Source organism: Etheostoma spectabile, chromosome 21 (genome assembly GCF_008692095.1).
Source record: "Etheostoma spectabile isolate EspeVRDwgs_2016 chromosome 21, UIUC_Espe_1.0, whole genome shotgun sequence".
NCBI lineage: Eukaryota > Metazoa > Chordata > Actinopteri > Perciformes > Percidae > Etheostoma > Etheostoma spectabile.
Window position 1 is genome coordinate 4751284 of NC_045753.1, and position 14210 is coordinate 4765493.

Below are 14210 nucleotides of genomic sequence, written 5' to 3' on the forward strand. Positions count from 1 at the left end.
ACAAGCAGGCATATGTTCATATAATGTATGCAATTAAACTGCCTGAAGGGTTGGGTATTGTCAATCAGGGTGGCTACAGGTATTAACAAGTTAAATTTAAGACTTTTTAAGACTTTTTAATACCAATTCTAAATGAAATTTAAGACCAAATTTACGATGGAAATACAAAGTGGAAATATACAGTAATCTTTCCAAGTAAACACAAAATTAACAGTATGGTAAAATAACAATAATCTGTTGAGTTTAAGAACATTGAGTTAATGTGTGTAATCTATAAGCATAACACAAAAAGTAATTGCTGTCCTAATTTATATTATTACAATATTTTCAGAACATTTGGGTCCCTTGAACAAATAGTTATAACATCAGTGAAAAACATCAAGTGAATATTTAAAAAAAACACTGTTCCTTTTGAACAAAACAAATAATTTAAAAGCCAATTTCCAGCTGCTTTTAAATGCAAAGACTCATATATGATTTGTGCCTAACAGACAGAGAGAGAGAGAGAGAGAGAGAGACTCAGATGGATGGGTTTGCAGTTTGTGGAGGACTCATCATGGAGAGAGAGTAGACAGCAGTGTGTATGAGTATTTTGCGGTGTGGGAATGTGTGTGTGTGTGTGTATCTATCTATAGGTGTGTTTTCAGGTCTCCATGTGACCAATTTTTTTTCAGTTTTGATGTCTACTCCTGAGCTTTTGTGAATATACTTGGAAAATAATTAATATACTATAATAAACAAAACAGTGACTTTGCACTTGAGAAAGCCTTCCCATAGAGTGTCCTTACCCAAATTTTTAACGATACACGCACATACAAGTCCAGCTGTTTGCTTTTGGTTGTCTGGCTCAATGTCTCGTCAAACATAATTACAACCCCACCGCATTTTGGACTTCTGTGATGAGGTCTTTTTTTACATATGGCGCCAATCCAAATTTAGCCACGTATATGGTCTTGTCTTTTCCAGAGGTAAATGACTGTACAAGCCTTGAATCTGGAAGCATTGCTTGGAACACTTCTTCAGTCCCGTCATTTGACCTGTATGAATTGTGTCTTGTCACGGTACTCAGCCCGGAGTGTTGGCGTAGAGCCACAAACTGCTCGTAGGTTAGCTGGCGTTGTTGCTGTAGATTTCCCGCATAACATCTAGCGTTGTAGCGTTGACATCATTGCTAGCGGTGGAGAAGAAACTTGCGATGGCGGGGTGCTGGCGTGCCTTTACGTAGGCTAGTCTCTGTGTTTTTTGCTTTGTACATGCGATTCCACCGCTCTGATCCCCATTAGCCCAAGTTTGAAAATCTTCCGCCACATAACGCAGTTCGCTTCATAAGCATTTTCAGGCACCGACCTTAACCAAGGATACTCGTTGTTTTCAAGCCACTTGTCACTGAACTTGCATTTCCCCGTGTTTCTAGACGGCTATCAACAATTGCTGTATCACCTGCATGCTGCGAAATTACGAATCCCGCGAAATAACAAATCTCACTGACTACGGCCACGTCAACACCCGCCCACGAAGCAGCTTGATTGGTTGGAGTGGTTGAGGTTAGGATAGCCGATTGGTCAGGGGATAGGACATGTACAAATGGGGTTATGTTACCGCGACAACGCAGCGCAAAGCCTACCGGAAAAAAATATTCAACAACAGATTGCCTGCATTTTCGCCGTGACATGACACAAACATATTTAAGACCTACCCGATCTGAATTTAAGACAATTTAATGCTTTTTAAGGCCTTAATTTTAGGAAACGTGATTTAAGACTTTTTAAGACTTTTTAAGGACCCGCGGCCACCCTGGTCAATGATTTTCCAAACCAATTTGATTCCGATTCCCAATGCCCCAAATCGATTTTATTCCCAATTTGATTTTATTCCCTATTCGATATCAACATTTCAGTAACAAGGACCCTTGTCAAATGTGAGAAATTTCGGGCAGATATGACAATGTACACTGAAGTACAAAAACTTCTTTGTTCATTGATAAATGCTCAAAATGGCCACCATACCACACCTACACCATTGGACTAAAAGTGTTTCTATTAATAACTTTTCATTGTTAAGGTCTTTAGATGACACAGATCGAATTTGAAGTCAATCTGATGAAATCTCTAGGAGGAGTTCCTTAAAGTATAGCACCTTGACTTTTAGGCCTATTTCCTGTTGCTTTTAGGAGGCGTTTGACTTTGAGCCAATACCTGCCTGTTTATGTTATTAGGGATGGACTCTTATGAATCCGGAAAAGTTTCAAGCCAGTTGGACAATGTACCCTCAAGTTACACCCACTTCCTGTTTCAATGGCAAAACACACAAAATGGCCGCCTCGCCACGGCCATGCCCTATAATTAAAAGTTTTTTAACTTTTCATCTTTGAGGTCTGAAGACGGCACAGACCAAATTTGAAGTTGAAATCTCTAGGAGGAGTTCGTTAAAGTACAACATGTGGAAATGGCCAAAATCATACAAATTTTGAACTTTCAATTTAAAATGGTGGACTTCCTGTTGGGTGTAGAGTATGGCTCCAATAACGTTTTTGTACGTTTTGATATGTTACATATGTGTACCAAGTTTCAATAGTGTACGTTAAATGTACTGTAGGGGCTCAAGTTTTAAAGTTTTGTAGGGGGAGTTAGCGAGCCATTTTTATGCGCCTATTCCCGAACCCCTTAAATTACGTAGGTTTTCAACAGAATTGATGTGATAGCCAATTTTTGTGAGTTTTTGAGTATGTTAAGCCTTCAAAAAGGCATAATAATAATTCCTTCAGTTTCAACAATTCCTTTCTTTTAGTATCCAGTTTGACAGTCAGTTATAACAGAAAAAGAACATAATTAAACTATGTTAACGTAGATTTTCTTTATTATGTGGTATCGGATCGGTGCATAAACTCCAGTACTTCTCGATACCAGCATTTTAGGCAGTATCGGCGGAACATCTCTAGCCTTCGCCGCTGTCGGCACTCGGGGAATCCACTTTTGGTGGTTTAAATGAAAATCGATTTAAATCTGAATTTTGTTTTTTAAATCCAGCACCTACTGAGGTTTTCTCAGGTTTTAGAGCGAATAACCTTTGCAAATGCAGGCTAAAGGTTATGAAAACAAGCCTACTCTTGGATTAAAGTAACAAAACTGGAGCAATTGTGGCAATTATTTTAGGGGAACATTAGGACTTTATATGGTTGCTTTAGTATCACCATATATCACTTGCAGTTTAAAATATGATATAAGGATTGAGACAAATCTCAATCCTGAAAGAAAAGGATGTGTTTAATGATGGATTTGGTCCATAAACCGAAGGTCTACAGAGAGATAACAACATAGAGGAGGCTCTAATGTAGTTCTGAGTGTGGCATACTATGATGTTCATCAATAGTTCACCCATATGTGCATATGTGTATATGTATGATTAGTTACCTTAAACACTTTTCATTTACTACGTTTTGTCCATTTTCATTTTATTGTTTATGGTAGGAGAGTCTTACTAAGAAAGGAACGAAGGTTAAGGAGCAAAATGGAAGAAACAGAAAAAGGAAAGAAAAGGGAATGAAGGAAAGAACGAAGGAACAACAATACTGACCAGATATCTTTCTGACGAGACGCTGACCAGGATGAGATCATCTCCGACTCGAACTTTCTCCCCCTCTGACCGCTGCTTTGATGCTGGATGGATGGTCCACCAACATGCCTCGCCTACACACACACACACAAAGCAAAAAATAGCTCAGAAAATAAAACAGCAATGTGTCCGTGACTCACACACTCACAAAAGGAACATACAGTCCTGTAATGCTACCTATCACCTCAGCCTGTGTACTACTTACTTGTACTACTTGGTAGCCTACATTTGTCCTGCAGCTGTTCTGCTTGTACTCTAATTTGCACCATCTCTACAGAAGCAGGTCAAAAACGAGAACAGGGCAAAACAGTAAACTTGACTTTGCTTATTGTTCTGACTTCGTGAAAGTGGACGGCACAATGGAAAAGCAGCAGGTTAGGAGTCACATTGTGTCTGTTTGACACAGACAGAAATAACTGGTCTATTCTGCCCTCGTTAGCTAGCTAGGTGTAACCATGGACAGTTAAAGAAGGGGGTAACTGTCTGGCTAGTTTGGCAGATAGCGACGACACATCCCAAAGAACACAAAGCCCATGTAAAGCTGAAGCTAATAAATTGACACTATCAAACAAAAAATACTGAAAATGTACATGTTTCAACCTTAAAATGTGAAACCATAATCACAACATAAAGCAATACAATTAAAAAATACACAAGAGCAAAGTGCTACCAGAAACAAACCGTCTGCGCAGAGTCCATGCAGCTAGCAAAACCACCGTGTGTCGTGATTAGCATGGTGCTATTTAGCCTCAGCCTTTTAACAATTAGCAAGTTTTTAATTATTACATACGCATTGGCTGAAAAGCACACAAAAAAGTACAAAGAAACGAACTTACATGCATGTATTTTCCAAGGCGTAATTAAAAGAAACGGTGACTCAGCAAGTTTTCTCATCAGCAGCCTTGCATGCACTGAACAAACAGAAAAAACTACAGAAAACTCAAGGGACGTAATCAAAAATTATACACACAACCACCACTAGGTGGCTACAATGTCCACTAGGCACCACACTAACAGTTACTATAATTACATTATATTATATTATATGAAAGTGGATTAGGGACACACAAAACAAACATTTGAATCCTGAGATTAAAATCAGAATTCTTACTTTTAACTCAGAACTCAAATACATTTTTTAAAATTTAATTTTTAATTTTTTTTAAACAAAAGAAGCCAAGAGTTTTATTCCATAAATGATGTTGAATACGCTGAGTGAAATGTCCTCAAAATATTTAATAGGGATGTAATTAATACTCTATACTCATGAAAGCATGAGCATGAAAGATACAAGTTTTCCTTTGGGGACATAATCTTAAGTTGGAAAAAGGTACATAAATTGCAATAATATCACAGAATACCACAATATTTTAAAATTGCAATATTATTGTATCATGTTATTAGTATCGTGATAATATTGTATGGTTGGGCCTCTGGTAAATCCCAACACTATTGTTTAATATCTTTGGATAAAAACATCACACATGCCTTCATTAATATGGGTTATAAAGTTGATATAGCTGATGTGGAGAAAAGCAGGGGTGGGGGAAAAAGTCAATACAGAATAGTATTGCAATATTTTCCGTGGTAATACTGAATCGATACACAGACAACAAGTATTGATCTTTTATTATATATGTGTTAGTCAGTTTGTCTGCTTGACAATCCCATTTTGCAGCAATAAAATTGAAATCAGATGAACAAACAGAGAAATTTATCTTTTTAGATAAAACACATGTTGACAAAGTTTCCTTTTGGGGACATAATTTGAAATTGGGAAAAATTTGAAGTTGGAAAAAGGAAAACGGTAATTAATTGCAATATATCGCAGAATATTGCAATATGTTTAAAATTGCAAAAAATATTGTATTGTGACACAAGTATTGTGATGATATCGTATTGTGAGGCCTCTAGTGATTCCCAACCCTTTATATACTGTATATTACAGCTTATATATTCATACACTTTAACCTTTCTTTTGCTCTTCGCCAACTGCTGAAACAAATATCTGTCTTTTTGGCTGCTAAATGCCCAACTATGTTCTATGTTAACTAGATAGTCTCCAACTGTGTCTGCCTGCTGTGTGTTGCAGGGCAGGTAGTGTACAGTGGGTTTCTACAGCGTTTCACTGCAGCTGCCTTTGGTTGATGAGAGCTCAGAGACTGAACCGAAACAGTAAAGGTCAAGGGTGTAACACCTGAAAGATGCTAAAAGGCTCCGTAGAGCAGATGGGCACTGCAGAGTATTCACTAGACAGCGAAAGTTTATCAAACCTGTGGGCTACTGATGTTTTATTTTAAATAAATCAAACTATGTTAGAATAGAAAGACACGGTCATTGAAAGACGTTACCTGTGGTATCTTCCTGCAGTCCAACATCAAAAGCCAGTTTGTCTGTGGATGAGCGGGAGGTGGACAGACAGCACAGGTACTAAACAGAGAAACACAATTCATTTCATCAATTCATCTCATTAACTAGATCAGAGATCTTTAACATAGGGCCCGGGACCCCTAGGGGGTTCTCAGTTAATACACGGGGGCTGCCAAATTACATTCATAAACAATATATTTTTCTGAAAGTTGTTCTGAAATTTCCAAAATTTAAATACGTCTGAAAATATACATTGATATGAATGCTAAATTTTAATAGCAAAGATAAATTGGCATTGAATTTAGGCTTACTATACGTGTAGCACTGCTAGCCATACAGTTAAGCTCAATGAGTCACTGTGCCTTCCAGATGTACAGTGTGTTTAGCATTAAAACATGATGCAACTCAATTGTATACAAGATATGCGGTAGGGGGTCCCTACTCAGTCTCTCGTTCAGCTTAGGGGTCCCTGGCCTTAAAGACATTGAAGACCCCTGAACTAGATCATCTTCCAACTACAGAACGATAGTTCTATAATGCCTTATTTGATGGGATTAATATCTCTTGTCTGGAGAATGTCTGGTGTGATTCTCGACCCCTACCCCAGTAATAATTACAGCCCCAGTTACACCCTTTCTTTTAGCTCACTCAGCACTTGTGCTATAAAGTCTGGCCCAGAGAACAGTATCTATTTTAAAGGTGTTGCACAGAAAGAACTTTGTTCCCTGTGAAAGTTCCATCAGCTCAGTGTGCAGTTTGAAAAATTATTTTATGTATAGTGGACTACATGTAGAGTATTTAAAAATATCAACCCACAAACCCCAGTGCCCTTAGACTGTGAGGGCCTAATAGAAATTCAGAACCATTTGGGAAATTAATCATTTAACATTACTTATATCAATAATAATCTTAAATCCAAGAAATTGTATGTTTATGATTTTATCTTACAAGGTTGTTGTCAATTATAGAATCACCAGTAATTTTTCAATTGCTTTAATTGCCTTCTATAATAATGAATTAGTCACAGATGAGCAAGGCAAATTTTTCATTATCCACCACTCCCTGGAATATTGTCCCTGTCAGAATGGGAAATCAGTTTTGTCTGCGTTGTCGACAGTTACATTTGAATTATCTAAATTACATAAAAAACAGAGAAACCCCTAAACATGAGAGAAGATCATTTAATAACATAGCAAACCCATAGTTATTTTAGATAAAGTTCTTTTTGTGGTATGCACGCGTGCCTGTGTGCGTGCCTGTGTGCATGTGTGTGTGTTAACTGACCATTCCACTGTAGGAGTGTCGCAGCAGGACAGCGTGTCCGTACAGTAAGGTGCGATGGCCGCCTCCCTGGGCCGTCTGACAGGGGCACAGCGACATAAGAGAGAGAGAAAAATAACAGAATCAAAAAAGACAGAAAGTCAACAGCTAAACAGAAATATCAATAAACAGTATAAACAGAAAGATCAACAAACGGATGCAGACAGAAAGGGAGACGGAAAGGTCAGCTGTATCATCTCACTGTACAAGAATGCTTTATTTGTAAAGCTGTAGGGAAAATGTTACCTGAGAGTCTACACTACAAGTACAATACAAACAGTATTTAAGCTGAACTGTACTGTCATCTATCACGTCATCTTAGTATTTATACTAGGGGTGTGCAAAAAAATCAATCTGTATTCAAATTGCAATTCAAGCTTTACTGATTGAAAACCGATTCATGGAATTCCAAAAATAGATTTGTTTTTAATTGTATGTCTACTGCAATCACTAGATAGATAGATAGATACTTTATTGATCCCAAGGGGAAATTCAATAACAGGATGTTAAAATAACAAATACCAAACAAACCCACATACATACTGTAGATACGTACAAACATACATACATACATACATACATAGAAAAAGTAACTACATTTATATACTGTGAATTGAGCCTAAAAATTTGAATTGAATAGTGACATTTTCTGAATCATACACCCCTAATTTTTATTATATACTCTTTGTAAAAGTTAAAATGTCAATATATCAGTGTCATATTAACATCCCATAGCCGACAGTATAATTACCTTCATCTGGGCTGCCTAATTAAATAACAATCAGGATTATGATTTGGGACTCCACAGTTAATTGAACCTGATCGAGTGCACTGTTGACGCTTTGAGTTCAGAACGCCTCCTCTGGTGCATCAACTCAAACGCTCGCCATTCACAGGCAAACTGTCTGACCAATCACATGTCTCTGCTTCCCAAATTTCTGCATTTTGAACTACTACTTGAATAAACCTGCAAAAGTAATGAAAAATGTGTCAGAATAAAACCACATTTTCTATTAACCATTTTGCTCCTCGTCTTTTCTTCTCTTAGGACTCATGGTGCTGCAAATCTACACAGAGACAAAGTATTGCATTAGAACTCTGCCCCACTGGGAGACTATTCCATGTAACTGGAGGCCTTTCTTCCTTTCTTCTTTGCAGAAATAGCTCCTACACATCCAACATACGCCTGTGCCTGTACCTAATGTCTCGTCTGCACTGCGGTCCTTCTGCACTGCTCTGAGAGAACATATGAGGCAGTACCGGCCTCAGAGTGTCGCACACATATTAATGAATATGTGTACACGGCATTTTTGGAATGCAGAATAGCTTGCCGCGTTAAAGCTTGCCCCCCAGAAACTGTATGTGCCCTCCATTGTTACAATACCTCATTAAGAGACATGCAAACAGATCAAGCCCAATGTTTTATTTAGAATAGTCATAACACTTTTGTGTAGGGCTGAACAATTGTTTTCTGATCAAAACCACAATTTCAAAAAATGCAATTAGCTAATCGTGAAGACTGTGATTAACTGAATATGAAATATATTGTTATTGTTATATTTACTGTTTTTTCATAAGATAAACGCTGGAATAATGTTAAATATCACAGATTGTTTTATAAAAGTGTCCTATTTTCAGTGAATCTTTGCTTTAATTTGACATGATCGTAAAAGGTCCAATATTTAACAAAAAAAAAATTGCAAATCAAATCATAATCGCAATATCTGGCAGGAGAATCAAAATCGTGTGGACAGTCTGTGCCGGTGAGAAATGGCTGTTTCATGGTCTATAAATTCACTGTGGTGTGTGTGTGTGGTGTGTGTGTGTGTGTGTGTGTGTGTGTGTGTGTGTGTGTGTGTGTGTGTGTGTGTGTGTGTGTGTGTGTGTGTGTGTGTGTGTGTGTGTGTAAATATAAATGCTTGGCTAACCAAGCTCCTGGCTCTAGCTTCATATTTACACAACATATAACGTAGCATATAGACAACTCCTGCAAGAAAGCAAATAATAAGTGTATTTGCATGTCTGTAATAACAGCAGAGCAGTGTGTTTGTGGTAAATTCACATGCCTGTAATAACCAGTCCGTCCAGAAAAATGTGATTATGCGATCGCATAATTCAATGCATAATCAGCCAAAGTGTGCATTTTTATGCGGGGGAGGGGCGTATTTTTTTCAAATACGCCGCATTTTCACCGCATAAATTGCAGATTTCCGCACAAAATAATGCGGGGCTTGCATGATTTCATATTCCCTGCATTTTTGTTGCAAAAAAGTCACAAATATCTTAAAGTTGAAAAATGTTCCGTTTACTTCACACAAAAGCAGCCATTTTCCCCCGCTGCCATGGGAACGTTATGAAGTGACGTAATTATGTGACAAGACAAACACAGTCTCTTTTTCATCAAACCGCAGTTTTTGCAAGTTCCCGCAATTTCATCACATAGGAGGTTCATAAATGTCCCGCATATTCCATCGCATTTTTTAAGAAAACGTGCCGCATAATCAACGATTTTTGCCAGCAACAATCACAAAAAAACTCTGTATTTTTATGGAAGGACTGAATAACAGCAGGATAGTTAAGTGTCTAGTTCATATCTGTAGTAATAGCAGGACAGTCAGTGTGTGTGTGTCCGTGGTTAGTTTAGTCTGTTTTGCATCAAACAACAAAAGCATCAACATGTCTCAACTGTTTATAAAAAAAAGCATTTAATTAGTTTTATCTCATAAATCTGCACTTATATAAATAATGTCATCACAATCATATCATAATTCAGGATAGATGGACAAAAAGAGGATAAAAGACACAAAATGAAAGAAAAAAAAGTTGTGTTAGGGGTTGTGGGCAGCACCTAACATAAAAATAAGGTTAGAGTTAATCCTTATTGCCAACAGATTACATGTAGAGACCAAAACCTGGTCCATGTCTCAATACTCTGACTTCCCTAAAATGTCTGTGGCACCTGAAGATGTAAACCTTTAAAAACACAACCAGCCTAATTCTTGTTATCGCAGTCATTTCCTCAAACAGCTGGCCAATGTTGTTCTTAGGATTGTGTACAGGGTGTGCCTGTGCATGTGTGCGCGTATGTGTAAATGTACGGAGTGCATGCCCCTATATCAGCTTGCATATCTTTCAATACAGAGGTCGATAAAGTCATATCTAAATTCTTCATTATTTCGAACAGTTTGACACACAACAGATAACAAAAGCATAAATGTGTATGGTAACTCAGCTAGTGCTCATACTGGTGATGCTCATGACAGTGACCGTAATAAGGACGATGACAACCATGACAAACACAGACATTGATTGGAGGCACACCTACCCATATTTCCACCACTACATGCTGTGTGGAAATGAGAGAGAGGAGGAAAAAGTAAGTTGCCGTAGTCATTTTACAGATGACACAAATACACACATCTATCCAACAGATAAGACTGTTGGATGAGAAGGTTATGAATATAATGCATTTTACTTTTAATTACATATGAAGATTTGGTTTGGTTGGCAAATACTTATTTGCTTTTTCAGACTGAGATGGGACTATCACTATAAATTGTTTATGTACAGTGCAGGCCAAACATTTGAACATACCTTTATGTTCAATGCATTTCCTTTATTTTTTTATTTACATTGTAGATTATCACTGAAGGCATCAAAACTATGAATGAACACATGTGGAATTATGTACTTAACAAAAAAAAAAGTGAAATAACTGAAAACATGTCTTATATTCTAGTTTCTTCAAAGTAGCCACCGGTTGCTCTGAATACTGCTTTGCACGCTCTTGGCATTCTCTTGATGAGCTTCAAGACGTAAAATGGTTTCCCAACAGTCTTGAAGGAGTTCCCAGAGATGCTTAGCACTTGTGGGCCCCTTTGCCTTCACCCTGCGGTCCAGCTCACCCCAAACCATCTCGATTGGGTTCAGGTCCGATGACTGGAGGCGCAGCCCTCCATCACTCTCCTTCTTGGATAAATAGCCCTTACACAGCCTGGAGGTGTGTTTGGGGTCATTGTCCTGTTGAAAAATAAATGATGGTCCAACTAAACGCAAAGCGGATGGGATGGCATGTTACTGCATGATGCTGTGGTAGCCATGCTGGTTCAGTATGCCTTCAATTATGAATAAATCCCCAACATTGTCACCAGCAAAGCACCCCCACACCATCACATCTCGTCCTCCATGCTTCATGGTGGGAATCAGGCATGTAGAATCACCTTTTCTGCATCGCACAAAGACACGGCGGTTGGAACCAAAGATCTCAAGCTTGGACTCATCAGACCAAAGCACAGATTTCCACTTTTCTAATGTCCATTCCTTGTGTTTCTTGGCTCAAACAAATCTCTTCTTGTTTCCTCTCCTTAGCAGTGGTTTCCTAGCTGCTATTTGACCATGAAGGCCTGATTCACGCAGTCTCCTCTTAACAGTTGTTCTAGAGATGTGTCTGCTGCTAGAACTCTGTGTGGTATTCATCTGGTCTCTAATCTGAGCTGCTGTTAACTTGCGATTTCTGAGGCTGGTGACTCGGATAAACTTATCCTCAGCAGCAGAGGTGACTCTTGGTCTTCCTTTCCTGGGGCGGTCCTCATGTTAGCCAGTTTTGTTGTAGCGCTTGGTGATTTTTGTGACTGCACTTGGGGACACATTCAAAGTTTTCGCAATTTTCCAGACTGACTGACCTTCATTTCTTAAAGTAATGATGGCCGGTCGTTTCGCTTTACTTAGCTGATTGGTTCTTGGCATAATATGAATTCTAACAGTTGTCCATTAGGGCTGTCGGCTGTGTATTAACCTGACTTCTGCACAACACAACTGATGGTCCCAACCCCATTAATCAGGAAAGAAAATCCACTAATTAACCCTGACAAGGCCCACCTGTGAAGTGAAAACCATTTCAAGTGACTATCTCATGAAGCTCATTGAGAGAACACCAAGGGTGGCTACTTTGAAGAAACTAGAATATAAGCTTGGTTTTCAGTTATTTCACACTTTTTTGTTAAGTACATATGTGTTCATTCATAGTTTTGATGCCTTCAGTGATAATGTAAATAGTCATGAAAATAAAGAAAACACATTGAATGAGAAGGTGTGTCTAAACCTTTGGCCTGTATATGTGTTAACTGTACTGTATATGTGTTAAATATACAACTTGAGCTTGAGTCTGTGATTAAAGGGTATTGAAGAATTGAATTTAGACAAGAAGGTTGACCTCTTTAGGGATCCTTTGTCAGACACTTTAAATAACAATCTCGCATGTCAGTCGCAAAACAAGCACTTTTTGTGGACATAACTTGAAGGTGCACAATTGCCCAATAACCTACATGCACCACACGAAACTGCAAAACAAGCAAAATAGGTATCCAGGTTGAAAAAAAGTTACAATTTAATGCACCCACCAGACCTATAATAATGGGTTCTTTCTTCGTTAAGATTATTTTTGGTTTTTTTCTTGCCTTTTTAATACTGCCAAAAAGGGGCAAAGGGCTGCAGAACAATCAAACCCTGGCCGCTGCAGTAACGACTCAGCCTTGGTATCTGGAAAGCACACAACCAGGTGAGCTATTCGGCGCCTCAATGATGCATTTTTTTCTGATGACCAATGCCCAGGTGTGCCACAGGTGGACCGAGGGGGCCTGGCATGGCGTTACCAAAGTGGTTGGCACGGTCCCTGATTCTGAAAACATCAGGATGAACGTCGGAAAGGCATCCTTTTGAATAAAACACAACAAAGTATTTGGTAATCGGCCCTCATTTCTTTGTCTGTTTGGAGTCAGCAGGTTTGTGTTATAGTTATGAATCTGTTTTTCACTGCGTCACAAAAGGGACAAGTGAGTAACAACGTTTGCTTTGCTGGGTCACTCTTTGCGGTTTTAATAGGTCAGTTTAACCTCGTCCGATTGCTGTTGTTTGTGAGGGCTGCTCCCAACTGCCTGGCTTTCCAGCAGTAGCGACAGTTTGCTAATCCACAACCTATTGACTCTGCCATTTTTCATTTAGTCAGCAGAGACCCAAACAGAAGTGGTTGCTATGGCAATGCGCGTAAATGAAGTTTTTCTTCAAGTGCACATAATAAAATCTGCTCATTTGAGCAATTCAGATAATACATTTCATTAAATGGTTATTTTCCATTTTTATGGTCAAGCATGTATACTCAACAACTTTATAGCAAAATTTTACCCTTACAATCATTTTGTTTACATTGTAATTGAGAAACAAAAAGGAAAACCATAAAACTATATATACTGTATTTATATAGCGCTTTTCTAGTCTTAGTGACTACTCAAAAGCTTTAACATAGTACAGGAACCATCCACCATTCACACACTGTGGCTGAGGCAGCCGTACAAGGTGTCACTTGCTCATCAAATCGACACTCACACACATTTACACTCCGATGGCACAGCATCGGGGGCAACTCGGGGTTTAGTGTCTTGCCCAGGGCCAGGGATTGAACCATCAACCGGCAGGCAACCGCTCTACCACTGAGCCACTATAAACTATAAACCTTATTAGGCTCAGTATTAAATTGACATTGCTCAGCTCATTACCTCTGGCTAGGGCTCATAGTCATTCATTTTTGCAAGTTCTGTTTTTGACAAATCAACATGCTATGATATCAGCTATCAACTTGCTGTAATTTCTATAAAGTAAGATGAACAATCTTCAAACTCCACACATCAAGTTTATGACAAAGTGCTTCTGTTTTATTTGTGTGGTCTCCAAGCCCAATCCAAGATGACTTTGATCACCAAGTAAGTGTTATTTTTCAAATACTTAACAGAGCTCCCACAGAGCAACAGAAGACAATATGCAATTGTTTTCACAGCCTGAGTAATACCATGACAAATAAACTGATCTCCATGTGTAAAGTAGGCAGAGTGCCCCTTAGCTGGGATGTTCTGTAA

At 38.5% G+C, this 14210-nt stretch overlaps 1 protein-coding gene across 1 annotated transcript in view; it reads right to left on the reverse strand.

Annotated features, from left to right (window-relative positions):
• The window catches only part of ryr2a (ryanodine receptor 2a (cardiac)), a 250065-nt gene that overhangs the window by 153110 nt on the left and 82745 nt on the right, over positions 1–14210 (reverse strand). Inside the window, exons 4-6 of the mRNA XM_032502936.1 lie at positions 7267–7341; positions 5964–6042; positions 3574–3686 (exon numbers count right to left, since the gene is read on the reverse strand). Coding sequence (XP_032358827.1) covers positions 3574–3686; positions 5964–6042; positions 7267–7341 — 267 coding nt within the window. The remainder of the gene's footprint in view (positions 1–3573; positions 3687–5963; positions 6043–7266; positions 7342–14210) is intronic.